This window comes from Leptonotus elevatus, chromosome 7 (assembly GCF_054856555.1).
Source record: "Leptonotus elevatus isolate MCC_2025b chromosome 7, RoL_Lele_1.0, whole genome shotgun sequence".
Classification (NCBI taxonomy): domain Eukaryota; kingdom Metazoa; phylum Chordata; class Actinopteri; order Syngnathiformes; family Syngnathidae; genus Leptonotus; species Leptonotus elevatus.
Genome location: NC_141245.1, coordinates 2780611 through 2797718, shown reverse-complemented (window position 1 = coordinate 2797718; position 17108 = coordinate 2780611). Strand labels below are relative to the sequence as shown.

The window sequence follows — 17108 nt, the reverse complement described above, 5'->3', positions numbered from 1 at the left end:
GAAGTCAGACACCCTAACCACTGAGCCACATGACAAAATTTATGTTTTAAATACATTTAACGTGACATCGGCCTATCACTGATCTAAGATCCAAATTTTAACAGTCCAGTTTTTGGGGAAGTCTCTTTTTAAGTGAAAATTACTTCCAGGTGATGAAGACAAAGATGATATTCCAACACTTCCAGCAAATATCGATGACATGAAGGATCAAATAACAGCTGCAATCAACAACACGGTGGACCGCGACGTCCTATAAAAAATCAATTAGTTTTATTTGTTATTACCCAAACTATTAAAACTTGAAATGACGACAAATATAAGGACTTGAAACCCTTATGAGGTCTCCTTGTGTCCATCTTGTCTACCTTATCACCATGTCAGTGTCAACATCTAAAATGGATGAGGCAATATTCAGCTCATTTTCAATTGATTTATGAGCACAGCATGACATAATGATTGCTTGTTCTCTTAATCATTGTTGCCTCCTGGTGTTCGGTTTAGGTGAACGGTATGAGATTTTTTCTAATAGGTTTTCTGGTGAGCTAACAAATACACGCACGCACGCACGCACGCACGCACATACACATACTCACCCACACACACAAAAAAAATAAAAATATATATATATATATATAAAAAAATAAAAAAAAGAGCAATGATGATGACATTTCCGAATGAACAATACTGAGCTCTAAAAAAAAAAAAAAAAAAAAAAAAAACATCATTGTTGCCTCTGTTGAGGATTTCTTTTTTACAGTCTCTACAAGAGTCTTCTCAATCGTTGGGGTGCTATACACAACCCAATGCCATTGTAATTATTTGATGTACTCATGCTTAGTCACACAGTTTATGTGTATGTGGTATCAAGTTTTCAATGTGATTTGCATAGCTGCAAAGTTTATTAGTCTGAGTCGGTCTCAAAGATGCCTGGTGTAAATTATGCTTTTGATTGATACGCCTTGTATTCAAACAGCAGCCTTGTATTCATGATCCATCATCAATCTTTTTGATTGGTCGTCTTGGCTGGAGATCACAACAGCGACATGCAAAGACAGCAAGCTGGAAAATGTTTCACTTCTCCCATCTCTTAGGGCTCCCTGATTACAGGTTGTGCTCTTTGACCGGAACCAGTAGTGACATGAGGAGCGGAGCACCCTACTCCATCGCTGATTATGGTTCCCTCGGGCCACACACGGCAGCTCAGATGCTACCTAATGAGCATGCCAGCTCGGCTTGCAATTCTCCTACCGCCCTTCAGCACCACCTTCACAGCCCGGACCCTTTTAAGAGCCCAGGTGTGTAAATTCACGTGTCCACTCGTCCCATATTTATTCCAAGGATAATTGTAAAAGTGGTGAAGCATGAGTCTGTGAATGTAATGGACATTTGTTTGTAATATGCTGAATGCATTTGATAGCACCGCCTTGATGAGATGAGAGATGTTCACTTAATTGCCATCTGTTGTTTTCTTATTAACTGTATAGTACATGTCATTTCTCATTTTCACTGTTAACTAAAAGAAAGGACAGTTTCAAAGGGATAAACTATATTCTCTCTATTTATGGGATCATCTAATCAAACAAATTAACTTTTTGGTGACATTAAATAACAGACAATGTTTTAACTTATTCACACCCAGCCATTTTCACTGTAGTAACTCCCTTTGCTCTGACTGAATTTTGACAGATTGCAAAATCCCACAGAATATTTTGTTCTATTGCTATAAAAACATGGAAGCCACAAAAAGAAAGATTAGAGTATCTTCTTTCATCATGAGAAAAAAGTACATTTGTATCTGTTTCTTAAGATCAGAAGCTGTATGCCAGAACATACAGAAAGCCTTCTGTATGTTCTAGCATATAAAAAAACATTTTTTTTTTAAACTATGTATAAATACATTTTTGGGATTGGAGGACAAAGTATTAAAACGTGTATTTATGTGTTTTTGGGTTTGAATGAGTTAAGGTTTAGGGATGCAGGACATTGTGTCCTTTCAAGTTTGTCAAGGTTTAAAAAAAAAATATATATATATTTTTTTTAATGAGTATGCTATATGCAGAAGAATTTTCACAATGTTACTCACCGATTTTTAGCATTCTGACCCTTAGAATAAAGGTATGGATTTGAAGATGTTTCATTCTTGCAGCATGATCATACATCGAATGAATGTCAGTGGAACTGTGTCCTAGATTATTTAAAAGTGTTTTGGTCGGTCACGTCACCATTTCCATTCCCTCTGCACACCTCAGAATAACTTTATAACTGCCTGGGGCGTATTGAGGATGAACAGAACTTTAGGGTCAAGAATTGGAATGATAACGATGTACAGGACTATAGCTACTAGTGATGGGAAAATGAAGCTTCATGAAGCACTTGTAATATTTTTTGACGCCTCTAGATGCCACTCTTGGTTGAAAGATGCAGTGGAAATGTAATCAGTTTCCTTTGCACTAGCCTTTATATTTAAACCAAGAGCACCATCTAGGGGAGTCAAAAAATATCACAAGTGCTTCATGAAGCTTCGTTTTCCCATCACTAATAGCTACCGTTGGGAATTTTTTTGTCCAACCACGTTGAGCAGCGTTAGTGCACAAATCCTTGGATGGATGAAGCAGTCCTCAAGCAAAGCAAACATGTCTTAAAAGCTCAGTGCAGCTATGTAGCTGCACTTTTCTATGCACTATTTCTCATTGACTGAGAGTAAACAGTGAATTACGTACAAACAGACGGATGATACAATGAGACCTGAGAGATCATTGGTTAACGCACAGAGCAGCACTTATGAGAACAAGTGTAGATGAAAATGTGAATAAGGGAAGCAGAAAAATTAGACATAACAGGAAACAAAACTAGATCCAATTTAAACAATGCAAAAGTCAACAAAAACAATAATCATTAGACTTCTTTTTGATGCATAGATAATTTAAAAGACAGAAATCTTGTAAAAGTTAGGACTATTTGTATTTGTACCATCTGCTCATTAAAACAGTTAATATAAATAACAATTGTATTTATTCAATTTATTTAGGTATTTGGCAGTAATCTTCATTCTTTATTTTTGTTTTCATTTTTATTGTTTGCACTGTTGAGCAGTTTGGAGGAAATAACAAAAATATTGTACTCCATCGCGCTGTAGTTAGTGGAAAGACTCATTTTATTCAAATTCCAACTTACATTTAATACATCTTTTTCAAATATGGAACTCTGGTTTTGCCCTTAAAATTATTTGTTATAACATGCAGTACATGTTTTTTTCACTAAATTTTAAAAGTTTTGCACTGAGAAAACATTTCACTATATAACGCATCGTCATTCAGCCCAAAAATATGAGGATAGGTGTTTCGGACTGGATGGCCCAGCCAGAACAAAGATTTAAAAATAACACAGATCGCAGATTTTTAAATCCCAGTCTGACACATTTTAGAGGATCCCAGAATGTGGACACATAACATTTGGTGCAATACTTGTTACTGAAATTGCAACAGGTAAATTAGGGCCAAAATGTTTGGTAGTTGTAGATTGCATTCAAAACAATAACTGTAATCAGTAAGAGTTAGTATTTCCTAGAGGCTGGAGAGGAGGGTCCGTCGGGAAGTCGAATCTCAGATTCAGGAGTAGCAGTGTGGTTTTCGTCCCAGCCGTGGAACCAGCTCTACACCTTTGGCAGGGTTCTCAAGGGTGCATGGGAGTTCGCCCAACCGGTCTACATGTGTTTTGTGGATTTGGAGAAAGCGTTCGACCGTGTCCCTCAGGGAGTCCTTTGGGGGGGGTGCTTCGGGAGTACGGGGTACCGAACCACCTAATATGGGCTTTTTGGTCCCTGTATGACCGATGTCAGAGTTTGGTCCGCATTGTTGGCAGTAACTCAGATTCAGTGAGAGTTGGACTCTGCCAAGGTTGCCCTTTGTCACCGATTCTGTTCATAACCTTTATGAACAGAGTTTCTAGGCGCAGCCGAGCTGTTGATGTGGTGCTGTTGGCTTCTTCAATCTGCCATCTCCAACTCTCAATGGAGCGGTTTGCAGCAGAGTGTGAAGTGGTTGGGATGAGGATCAGCACCTCCAAATCTGAGACCATGGTCCTCAGTCTGAAAAGGGTGGAGTGCCCTCTCCGGGTCGGGGGTGACATCTTTCCCCAAGTGGAGGAGTTCAAGTATCTTGGGGTCTTGTTCACGAGTGAGGGTAGGTTGGAGCGGGAGATCGACAGGCGGATCGGTGCAGCATCTGCAGTGATGCGGACTCTGTATCGGTCCGTTGTGGTGAAGAAGGAACTGAGCCGAAAGGCAAAGTTCTCGATTTACCGGTCGAGCTATGTTCCTGCCCTCACCTGTGGTCACGAGCTGTGGGACCGAAAGAACAAGATCCCGGATACAAGCGGCCAAAATTTGTTTCCTCCGCAGGGTGTCCGGGCTCTCCCTTAGAGATAGGGTGAAAAGTTCGGTCATCCAGGAAGGACTCATAGTCGAGCCGCTGCTCCTCCGCTTTGATAGGAGCTAGCCGAGGTGGCTCGGGCATCTTGCTAGGATGCCTCCTGGACGCTTCCCTGGAGAGGTGTTCCGGGCACGTCCCACCGGCAGGAGGCCCGGGGAACAACCCAGGACACGCTGGAGAGACTATGACTTGCCTTGGAGCGCCTTGGAATCCCGCCAGAGGAGCTAGATAAAGTGACTGGGGAGAGGGAAGTCTGGGCTTCACTGCTAAAGCTGCTGCCCCTGCGACCTGACCTTGGATAAGCGGTGGAAGATGATGGTTGGATAGTTGAGAGGCATTTTTCATGGCAGGTGTTGATCAAATGAGTTGTTGTGTCCAAGCCACTTGTGCAATTCCTGCCTTACATTCATAAACTGCCTGGTAGTGATAACAAATGGTTGTCCTCAGTCATGAAAGCCGATCAATAAAAATGTTCACACTTTGATTTGGAATTTTCATTTTACGTTACGCTGAATTAAGAATGCAAAATGACAAGCAATTGTTCTATATCACATCACTTACTATAAACTGAAGGTGGTACCTGCAAGCCAGTCATTCTTATCGTCAAAGGTAAGCAGTGACATGCTTCTGCAGACTTTAAATTTAATTGCATCATTCTGTGGAATTACAGTGGAACCTCAAATTTCAACCACAATACTGGTCCAGTAGTAGCTCCTCAGATGTGCACCCTCGAGAATATGGTGCTCCCTTGTGCAGCACTCACTGTCGATGGCCATTGGGAGTGGTTGTGGATGTTCTCCCCTAAAGTCAATAACAATCCCCTTGGTCCTGCTCAGGTTCATGAAACAATTCGCTGGCTGGCTGTGATTGTGATCATAGTGATTGGAGATGAGACCCACCACATTTACGTACATGACAATGTGATATGCTGAATGTTAAACAATAGTCGGGGATGATGGCAGTAGCAACGATCTGACTCATCATGGATGTATTTGGGTTTTGTCATCTTTTTGTTCATCGAACTGGTGTCTCTTTTTTTTAACAGATGTAGCGAGACCTGGAGTCTTCCCTGGTAGTAGCAGCCCGGGTCATGTCGCTGACCTCTATGGTACTGCTACTCAGGACAACGGTGTCAGCAATTATATCAGTGCCACAAGCCCTCAGCCAGTTTCTGGATTTAGCCACAGTATTGCTGTAAGTGTATCCTTTTGTATCAACATAATGTCTCTGTTGGCATTACAAACTGCTCAGGTGTATTTCTGTTATGTACGAAAAACCATTTCGACTTAGGGTGATTCAGTCTCAGTTTGATGGCTATGGGCCATACTCTCCCATTCGCAGGTAAGTTTAAAAAACAAAAACATAAATTAACGCACCTGGCTTGCGCAGCTTTCACCTTTTGATGCATTCTCCTGTCCAGGCTCCTGACGCATGACCTTGGAAATTGTGTGCAACCACCAAAGAGGTGGGACTCATTGAAGTCTGAGCGAAGTGTTGGAGTTATTTGACAGAGTTGATTCATTTTGTGTTAAACCAACTCTGCAAGTTACAGTAAATCAAAGTAAGCTCCGCCCACTTGATTATAACTCTTTTGGGAGTCCTAAGTTCGCTGTTAAATCAGAGTTTTAGTGTTGTTATAGTAACAGGGCATGTAATGTAACAATTTCCCGAAAATATATATTTTTCTTTACATTACATTACAATTATTACATTATTGGGTTTTATTACATTTTTGATCAAGTGCAATTTATTTTTTTTATTTTCAGGCGTTTACATTTTCAGGAAATGATTACGTTATAGGGTGCTACAGGCTGGCTGTAAACCATAGAGCATGGAGTTTTCCTGAGACTTGTGAATGTCATTCAAATCCATTTGGAAAACGTGGCAAGTGTATAATACCAAGTGGCATCAACAGTGGCACGTGCGCTGCTCCGTCTATAGCAAGGGTCTCAAACACAGGATGATATTTTGTGGCCTCCTAGTTTATCACGTTTAATGTTAGTGCGCCCCCCACCTTTTATTGCCCAGTTGCCCTGTGTGTTTTTTAATCACTAAATGGGTTAACATTAGTGATAGGAAAATGAAGCTTCATGAAGCACTTTTTTTTGACGCCTCTAGATGCCACTCTTGGTTGAAAGATGCAGTGGAAATGTAATCAATTTCCTTTGCACTAGCCTTTATATTTAAACCAAGAGCACCATCTCGGGGAGTCGAGGACAGACGTAACCTGATATGTATGTGATGCATCTGCAATATGAACGCAAAGTAACATTGTCAAATTTATATTTGTCGTTAATTTAATTCCATTTGAAGCATAAAGCGGTATATTGACATATAAGGCAGCCCGGCAGACGGTTTATTTATTCCACGAAGCAATGACGTAACGTCAGCTTTAGTAGACGTCTCAAACTCTCCATATGTTGCCTCATTTCGCAAAAACATTTCTAGTACCTTCTCCTGTCTCACTACTGTGGCGATATGAGATGAAAAGGCACAGATTTACATGTAAATCCATGTGATACGGTGATCCCCAATTATGTACTTCAGTAAACGCGGTGTCACGTTATGTCGTGTTTTGGGTGTACGGCACTCGATGTCGTGCCCATGCGATTGGAGTTGCTTTACAGTGACGTCATTACATCATTTGTTGGGGTGTGGGGTGGTGGGGGTGCTGGGGGTGGGGGGTGTCTGGGGGCTTGGGTACCTGGGGCTGGGTTGGGGTGGATGGCGGGGGTGGATGGGGGCGGGGGGGTCGTGGGGGTTGTGGGCCGGTGGGGTGCCTGGCGGGCCTGCAGTGCCCCGTCCTGCTGCGTTAGGTCGGGGGCGCGGGCCGTGTTGGGGTGGGGGGCGTTCCTGCTCCTGGGTTTGCTCTCCGGCCGGTGGACCTGGCGGGGCCCGGGGGTCGTCCTTTGGCGCTGCCGCGGCCTGGGGGGCCCTGAGGTGTTGCGCTTGCTCTGTCCTGGCAGGGGTCGACGGCTCCCCTCTTTGGTGGAGATTTTCATGCATGCCAGATCCACCACACCAGCATCTATCGAAACTCAGACACAATCTGCTTCCTCCTCAGGTCATTGAATCGGTGGAGGCTGGTGTCTGTGGATCTCACTCGGCTTCGTCTGTCCTTCCTTCCTTTCCTCAGTCTCTCCTTCGGTCTCTTGAGGTCTCCCTGATTTTTTGGGGGATTTGTTGGAATTTAGATGTTTCTGGGGTTGGGGAAGAATTCTGGTGGGTGGCCCGGTGGGTGGTGTCTGGTCGGTGCTGGATTTCACTTTCCTTTGTTTTCTTTGGTCCCCTCGGGTCTCCTGACGGCGGTGTTCGGTTTAGGTGAACGGTATGGGATTTTTTCTAATAGGTTTTTGGTGAGCTAACAAATACACGCACGCACGCACGCACGCACATACACATACTCACCCACATACAAAAAAAAATATATATATATATATATATATATATATATATATATATATATATAAAAAATATATAAAAAAAAGAGCAATGATGATGACATTACCGAATGAACAATACTGAGCTCTTTAGTTAAAAAAAAAAAAAAAAAGCATGTATTATTTACAAAAATCTGTGCTACTAGTAAAGGTTTTTCATAAGTAAAATATGATTGACGTGTGTATGTTGATGTTTATTAAAAACGGGAGTACGTGTGAACAGTTACAAAGGACGCAGGCCATGGAATTATTTATTTATCGAAGATTATATGCGCCTCTTCACGCTCTCTAATTCTGCAGCTTTGAAAAGATGCGTCGTTCCCTGTAATTATTATTATTTTTTTAAGAACCAGATCTACTCATTTATAATGAGGCAACAGTTACAAGCATGCTTGGTATTGATTAATTATTAATTAAATAAGACCCTTAATATTATACATTTAATATAAGTAGCTTTAAATAAAGAACCAAAAATGTTTTTCCCCTCTCACTATGATCTCCCGGTGGGGAGAAGCAAAACCATGCCTACTGTACCAGAAGTGTCAGTACCACTTCACCACCCACAGGGGGCCAACCACCATTGAACTTAACGGGGGGAGTTAAGGGACCGGATAAATTCCAGCTCGTGATTTTGCGAACCACCAGCCACCAAAGCGTTTCGGGTGGTCAATACGCGCTGTGGCGTATGAAGCTTCAAACGTCACGTGATATTGCAGAATGATACAAGCTCCGAAGCACAATTTCGAAACAGTGTGATTCAGGATGTTCGACGCTCGCTTCGAGGTATCGGTTTCATTTGAACATCACTAGTAACTCGTTATATTACGTCATTACTGACTAAACGTATTATATTACTTTTTAAACGCGTTACCCCCAACAATGTGCCATGTCTGTGGTGATTTATATTGTGCTTTGTTAAAATGCCAGTGCTAAATAAATATTTTATAATAATGTTATAATTTTGATTAATTATAATAAATGCAATGATAACAAAAGATTTTCGGCGTTTCAGTTTTCGGCCAAGCATTTCCGGTTTTCGGTTTCGGCCCAAAATTTTCATTTCGGTGCATCCCTTATCTGCAGTATTATGTATAAAACATACCCATACTCATATGCTGGTGAATAAGGCCAATGTCAAAAGGGCAGGTCAGTCATTGAATGGTTTCCTATTAAATGTGTGTATGTATCTGTTAAACTGATGCATAATGTTTGTGCATTTCAGGGTCCATTGATTGCAACAGCTTTTACAAATGGATATCACTGAAAGTCAACATGTGACTGCTTGTCATCTCATTTCAGGTGAATAGCTACTCATTTTATATTGCATCAATTTACACATTCACATGGTTATTGCTCTCGTGTTCCTTGTTTTTCTGTTTCCATCATACATGGCCTAACAGCACAAGCTTCAGTTCCTACATGGCAATCATCCCGGTTCACGTCACAATTGTTGTGTACATGGCATGGCTGATGTTTCTTGATGTTTATGACACAAACGTACATGTGGTGAACTCATATGATATACAGTATGCCGTGGTAACAAACACACCGCTTGAAATGGAAGTCAAGTTTAAAAAAAATATTTGCAATAAAATGTCATTCTGATTAAACGTTAAATTTTAAATATTGTCATGGTCCCAAAAACGTATTTATGCGTTTTTATGTTGTTTGTGTTTTTTTATGCTAGAGGATACAGAAGGCTTTGATGCAGCCACTGACCTGAAGAGGTTGCTTCAAGCAATGGTAGTTATTACAAAAAACGGCCAGCAGGTGGCAGCAGAGTATAAGAGCTCAACCAGGGTCATGTTGCAACAAGCTCGTTCCCCCAGTGTTTTCAACAGATTTGTGAATAATGATGAAACTTAGCTATATTCTAATGCTATGCTGCAAAACGGAAACAGATAGAAATAAACTTTTTTTCCTGATGAAAGATGAGTCTCTAATCTTTCTGTTGGTTGGTTCCATGTTGTTATGGCAATAGAACACAATATTCCGTGGGCCTTACAAAATCAGTCCAAATCCAGTCAACTGGGAGCGAAGGGGGTTGCTTCAGTGAAAATGACTCAGAGTGAATGAGTTCATCAGCACTGTGATTAGACTAGTAGGGGCACCTATTGTAAAGATTTTTTTTTTTTTACTTGACTCCCACTTTATGGCAAAATGAAAAACTACAAGAGGAGGACAATCTTGTACTGTATGTCTTGTTGAAGGAAATCCATGTGACTGTGGCTTTTTTCACAAGTTCCATTGAGGGTGTAATAAGGCACAACAAAGTGACTATGTCGAGGACAGACGTAACCTGCTGTATAATGACTTTCTTTTGTTTTTGTGGTGGAGGCAGCCATGGAGCAGACCAAGGAAACCAGGCGGGGATTTGTAAACTCCTGTGTGTCGGTGATATCACCCAGCACTAACCGCGACAGCATCAGTGTGGGAAACTGCAGTACCAGAGTGGCAGTACAGTGGACCCGCGTTACTCGCAGGGGATAGGGACTGAGCCCCTGAATAACAGAAATCTGATTTACTGTCATTATACATGCAAAAACAACAACAAAAAACATTTATTTTATACATATTTGGGGGAAAGCAGATGGAAACCAGCGTGCCAGGAGGACATTGTTTTTAATGCCCCCCAAATTCTTGAATAAGTGTAGATAAAACCACAAACCTTTTCCATGAAAAATGCCCCGGCCCCCACCCAAAAAAAATCAAAAAAAAAATCGGTGAATCCACATGTGAGGTACTACGAAACCCACCTCAGACAAAAAGATGACAGTTTGCTGTACTATTTAGTGTGACCTCACTCTAATATATTTGGGAAGAGATTTGTTATTGTATTATTTGACGTCTGTTGCTTTTGTCAAATTTTTGCAATGAATAATAGTTATTGATTACTGTAATAAGTACTTTATATTTGTTTTCTATTGTAAATTGTTTGCTTGTTTTTCTTTATGTCATCGGCTTTCAAAGATGTGAGATGTCTTGTGAGAACAGGTGTAAGAAAAAACTGCATAAACAAAAGGTAGTGGAAGTGAAGATCCATTAATGGACAGGGCTTTGAATGCAGCTAGGGCTGTTTTTAAAGTGCTCTATAAATAAAGTTGAGTTGGGTAATATAATAATATTATTAAAATGCAGTTGGCACACTGATTAGAAGACGTTTTAAAACATTTTACTATAACTTGTACATTTGATGGCTCTTTGAATTGTGTGCGGTGGTAATAAAAAGAGCCATACATTTTAGCTGAACTTGGTATTTACTCAAGAGTAGACAACAGGAAGTACAAAAATAAAAATAAAATCTCCGATTTTTTAACAAAAAATTTGATTTACAAATTTTTCCCGATTTATATATATATATATATATATATATATATATATATATATATATATATATATTTTATTTTTTTTTACATAAACCAAGAACTTAAAAAGTTTTGCTTTTATTTTATCAAAAGTAACCATATTTCTTCTCTTGGAATCAATTTGCAAAACTTCTACCTTGAATCAAATACTTCTGAAAATGTAAATCTATGTGTTGAAAAAGTAGAAAAGTACAACTTTTTTTGTCAACTTTGTTTTAGAAGCTAAACAGTGCTACATGTGGACCTCAATATAATACAAATAAACATCACATTTTGGCTTCAATGTAGGAACCCAGGTCTGAGCTTGTCACCCCCTCCAACTGTCTGCTGATTTTACAAGTACAAGTACTGTTATGTAAATTGAGGTGGCTATTTTGCCATGACTGGCAAATTTCATTTTAGCGTTATTTGATTGGCCAATCCGCGGAGTAAGAAAGTCTTGGCCTGCTATAAATCGGCTATCTTAGTCCGCTTCACCAAGTTCACCCCTTCTATAGATCTCCTTTCACTTTTCAATTTGTTTTGTCACTGAAAATAGGCTGTTATCAGCATTACCAGCCCACTATACTACATTTCATAAGGATTTTATGTCGCAGACGACGCAGAGGCTGATAAGCGTCACGGACACGGCAAGTGAAAGTAAGCTTGTCTTTCATACCGGTAAGTGCTTGCAAGGCGAGTCCATCTTGATGAGATAGCGTACATGTTGCGACCATGCAGCGACATAAACGTGCACATTTGTGCTATTCACATAAGCTTGTAAATGCCTATAAGCGATCAGGATAAAATATCCAATTTACAGCAGGCTAAAGATTTTCTCGCTCCGGCGATTGACCAATATTGGAGCCGTTCAGAGCAAAAATATCGCATTTGAGTTGCCAGTCACGGCAAACTAACCACTGCCTAAATAAATGGCGTGGGGCAACTTGAGCAATATACTTGGCTAGGTAGCAGTAGCACATACCTGGGTTCTCCCGTTTTCAGCAAGTGGTGAAATCGAGTCTTCCTCACTGTATACATGGGTGCCATATCTTTAGCGAGGTGCAACTTGTCCGCTTTGGTGATCGCTCTTATTGTGCCCCTTTCTTGTCATATGTGCTTCCTTGTGTAAATGACTCTTCCACAGTAACATAGTAAAGTGTTTGTTTTTTTGTTTAGCGGGAGTTTGTTTGCTGTTGAGTTCCTCCCGTATGGAGTGTGTGAGAACACGACTGGCAGAGCTAAAGCTACACGGGTGTGGTGTAACGAAAGGGGGGAAGAAAACATCAAAATTAGCGTCCACAACAAAACACTTGAATTAATTAAAAAAACGATTTATCGCCCAGCCCTACGAGAACGCTCATTCTGTGCAGCAGGGACCTAGGTATCCACGTAGGGTCAATCTTAACACAACTGAGATTCAATCATGTGAAGACTTTTCATTGAATGGTAAACTCAAATTGATACAGATTTTAATTACCAGGAAATGTTATTTTTGTAAATACTGTATGAACATGCAATGGAATGAGAAACATTGTTCAAACCAGCAAGTTTCAAATGATGTATGACTTGATCTACAGTATATGTACACTAATTTATATGAACACTAAATATTGGTGTGTCATTAAAGTGATGAATGTGAAACACACATGCATACAATTCAAATCGGAAAAGATCATTTTCTGTATATGAGTTCTTTGTAGACCAGATTTGTAATTTTCTGGCCCTAAATAATGATGTGAACATCAATAATACTACAGTACAATCGTCCCTCGCCATATCACAGATTACATCTCACGTCTCGTATCATGGATGTTCGAATCATTTTCTGTATATCAAATTTTATTCTGTGGAATTTTTGTTTACTATTTTGCAGGATTTCACAATGATTGTTTTTCCACAAATACCAATTGTACGGCAGACTTATGCCACAATAAACGCAAGACAGGAGAAAACAATGCATAAAAGTCTGGAATCATTCACATTTAAAATAAGAAGGTTATGCTCATTGCCCAGCGCATGTCTGGTGTGAGGCTAGACTCAGTTTTGGTATTTTCGCAGACCCCTGCAAACAAGTGCAGCGCGATGCTTTAATTTTTTTTTATCATTTTGCCCCTGACTGACTTGATTCGACACCAATTCAAGTAGCTCCTCTCATTTCCTTTAAATGCAGTGTGTGAGGGTTGTGTTGATACTTAACATGGTGGGAAAATGAATGGATTTGCTTTTATTCTCCAGCAGGTGAGGCACTCAAAAATAGAAACTCCAAGCAGACATTAAGTAAAGATTTTTGTGTCTTTTTTTAAGTTGGAAGACAGAAACCTAATGATTAATATTTTAATCTACACTATTTGACAAGTTTAAAGTAAACTAGACTGAGTGCAATTTCTGCAGAAATTGCGTGGGAATGCTGAAATCTGAATGCTAAGATGAATTCTTATGAAATAAATTGAAAGATAAATTATGTGGAAAATTAAAAAGTATTAATAGTGAAATAATTTGACATTGATTAGTATTCAATATTGCATTTGTACTAAAGAGTTGTCCAAGCATGGTTTGACCTCAGGTCTTCCGGTTTGGCAGGCAAATGCTCAAACCACTGTGCCATTGACGCCATAGAAGAAGCTGTGACATTGTATATAATTATAGTGAATATGTCAGTATATACAAATTAGAATTTTGAATATAGAATGGAGTAAAAACTTAACAATGACAAATGACATGAAAAGTAATGGATGTGAAATAATTTAACAGTGATTAGTATTCCTTATTGCATTTGTACAAGCAGGGTTTGAACCTAGATCTTCTGGTGTGGCAGGCAATTGCTCAAACCACTGACCTTGATCAAAATAATGGCGTATTTATATTAAAAAGTGTCATCTGATGCTGAAAGTTATCAATGCTTTTAATCATTTCAGTGAAATTATAATGCATTTCCTGATATAATAGTCAGTTGGTTAGCATGTAATCACTTAGCATAATTGCCATGGATACATTTACTATGTGCAGTCCGAACTCGTAACCTCCTGGTTACTGGACAATGCAATTTACCAAGTGCGCCACTGAGCAGTATCAGAGAGCTGGTAATGATGATCAGTTGTATATATGAGAGTGGGCGTGGAAAATAGGACTAAGAAAAAGTTCAATGTCAGTCCCGTTGAAAATAATTGGGGAAAAGTTGATATTTAACGTTACATTGTGCGAATACTGTAAGTAATGTGGAATCAGGTGATAAATACCTCGGAAGGCGTGAATTTTTGAAGCAGGTTGAAATTGAAACGGTGTAAATGGAAGTTGTGAGTTGTTTCACGGAAAAAAAATGTGGACTATAAAAATCACAATAATATGTGGGAATGCTTTATAAGAATCTATAAAAAGGGTCCTCAACTAAAATATTAAGAGGTTTGGTTCATCCAGGTTCATTAAGTTTCATTTCATAGTAATCACACTGAACTAAGATGAACAAATAAAATGATTTGAGTGTGAGCATTTTGAGTTGTTGCATTCTTTCTTGATAAATTGCATTTTGTCACCAATTGATAAAATGTAGGTGTGTGAATTGCCGAGTACCTGGCGATTTGATTCGTATCACGATTTATAGGTCACGATTCAATTCGATACCGATTAATCCCGATACTAATCTATAAATCCATTATTGCGATAAAAAAAATCTAATTTAGAAAATACTAATCAGTAAACTTGTACGTGTACAGTGTAAGATTTTTATGAATATATTTATCTGAAACTTCAGGCTTATAACTGTGAGCCACTGTATACAGTTTGCAATCTGTTTCACGTTTGAACAGCATTGAAATAAAATATTAAGGCTTAATGTTCCATTAATATACCATTCTTTTATTTAACATTCTTCCATGCTTAGTGAGAACCTGCTAAAATGCAGCATTACAGCATGACATGTAAAAACAAAACAAAAAAAAAACATCCAAAAGGATGCAAAATATAATGGAATTATGAAACGCTAATATTATTTTGCGCATCCTTGATGCAATTTGCACAAGCAAGTCAAAATATTGTCTTGACCACAACCACAGGAAAAAAAGACAGTCAAGATTTATTTTAGAACGCAACAACTGTGCAACATAACTTTAGTGCAACTTAACTTGAGTGCAATTTAACAGAGGTAGATTGTCTACAGCAAGAAATAATAACTTGCTTAGTTTGTACTTAGAATGCTAGTGGTTTCTCTTTAGATTATTTTGCAGGAGCACAAGATGATCAACATTCCCAGCTTTAAGCACACTTCTTTGTGCAGTTACAATGTCTCCTGCAGTGGAAAAGACTCTCTCTTCGGAGACACTTGTGCCTGGGATGCAGAGGAACTGACGGGCTACAGCTGAAATATGAGGATAGACCCCTTCATGGTCCATCCACCAATTGAGAGGATCACCATTTAGGGGCAAGTGAGACTCCATCCTAAACATCTTCACCTCATCTTCTGCAGATTCTTGATCAGTTTCTTTGTTAGTGTCTTTGCTGTGAGAGGTGAATGTTGGACCAAGGAGATCAGCTATGGCACACAATGTTCTGGGTCTCTTAATGGGTGGCTCAATGTTGGGAGCATGTCCATCTTGATCCTCTTCACATTCCTCATCCTGAAAAACAAAAGATTTTCAAATTCATATTAGTACAACCACTTAAAACCTTATAAGTACAGAACAGATTACTAATGCAACTAAGGTGTACCATGATAAAAGCAAGCACTATACCACCTATGGAGTTAATATGCAAATGTATATTAAATTTACTTACACTGTTCTTTTCCATCACTGCCAACACAGCATCAGTCAGCCTAGAGTAGATGTGGGCACTATCTTCGTCAGACAGAAAGGGTAGATTCTTGAACCGTGGGTCCCCTGCAGATGCCATGCAAAGTGTCTCTTTTCATTGGCATATCTTTTTGACAGATCTTGTGCTATTACTGTCTTGATGTCCTTAATTGTATCTGAATCTTCAGAGTTTTCTTCAATGCCCATGATCAGCTTGGCATGGAGTGGTGCAATGACTGACAAAGTTGGCATGCTCTCCTCAGACATCACTAATGTTACATCCTTCATTAGCTTCAGTGCTTTCAGTATCTCCTCTGCACATGTGATGTCACTTTCATTGAATGTAAATACTTCCTTTTCATTCTTTCTCACTTTATTGGAAAGGAGTGCTGCACAGACAGCTGGTTGCTGCTCTAAAAATCTTTCAGTCATGTCATAAGAACTGTTCTGTTGTAATAACATCTGTAATTAATCTATGGTTTGGTAGCTGCAGTTGGGTTTGTTTGATCTGTAGCTGGTAACTTGCAGTTGTACTCCGTCTGAAGAATCCAGTAACACGCCGCAACAGCCATGTTTAGAGCATTATCGGTCACCACCACCGAATTTTTATCACTCAGACCCCATTCATCCACAGCTGTACGCAGTAAAGTCGCAATATTCTCTCCCGTGTGGCTGTCGTACATTGGATTGGTCGTGTTTGTAACACGTGCGAAACCATCTTCCAATCTTCATTTGTGTAATGTGCTGTTATGGTTACATAGGACATCGTGGATCTGGACATTGTTGGAAAATCAATTCTTTGTTTTCCCGTGTTCATAATGTTGATTATCAAACTCAGACAATGAGATCGGTGAAATCAGGATTTATTTTTACATAAGCTTATGGACACATGAGATCGGCTGAACTCCGGCATTGTTCTCCCCCATGTGTGACGCTCCTCCTCCTGTTGCAAGCCCTAGTACTCTTACGTGACTTTTCAAACCCCTCCTCTGTCTTCTTCGGCCAATCCTCTCCTTCTCAGACAGTCACATGATACATCAATACACGTCACCAAACTTCCCCCTCTTGTTTCAAGATGTTGTTTTCAGAGCCCCCATAGATGTCCCT

At 39.6% G+C, this 17108-nt stretch overlaps 1 protein-coding gene across 3 annotated transcripts in view; it reads left to right on the top strand.

Moving 5' to 3' along the window:
• msi2b (musashi RNA-binding protein 2b) overlaps window positions 1-12984 on the top strand; it is a 106222-nt gene extending 93238 nt beyond the window's left edge. For 2 of the 3 annotated variants that reach the window (XM_086081412.1, XM_086081410.1), the window contains 4 exons: window positions 1092-1295; window positions 5476-5624; window positions 9093-9169; window positions 10212-12984. In XM_086081412.1, the coding sequence (XP_085937538.1) occupies window positions 1092-1295; window positions 5476-5624; window positions 9093-9134 (395 nt within the window). In that variant the 3' untranslated portion in view covers window positions 9135-9169; window positions 10212-12984. Of the gene's footprint in view, window positions 1-1091; window positions 1296-5475; window positions 5625-5720; window positions 5772-5850; window positions 5872-9092; window positions 9170-10211 lie in introns of those variants that run through there. The other variant, XM_086081411.1, reaches the window with a different exon arrangement.
• The last annotated feature ends 4124 nt before the right edge of the window (window positions 12985-17108 follow it).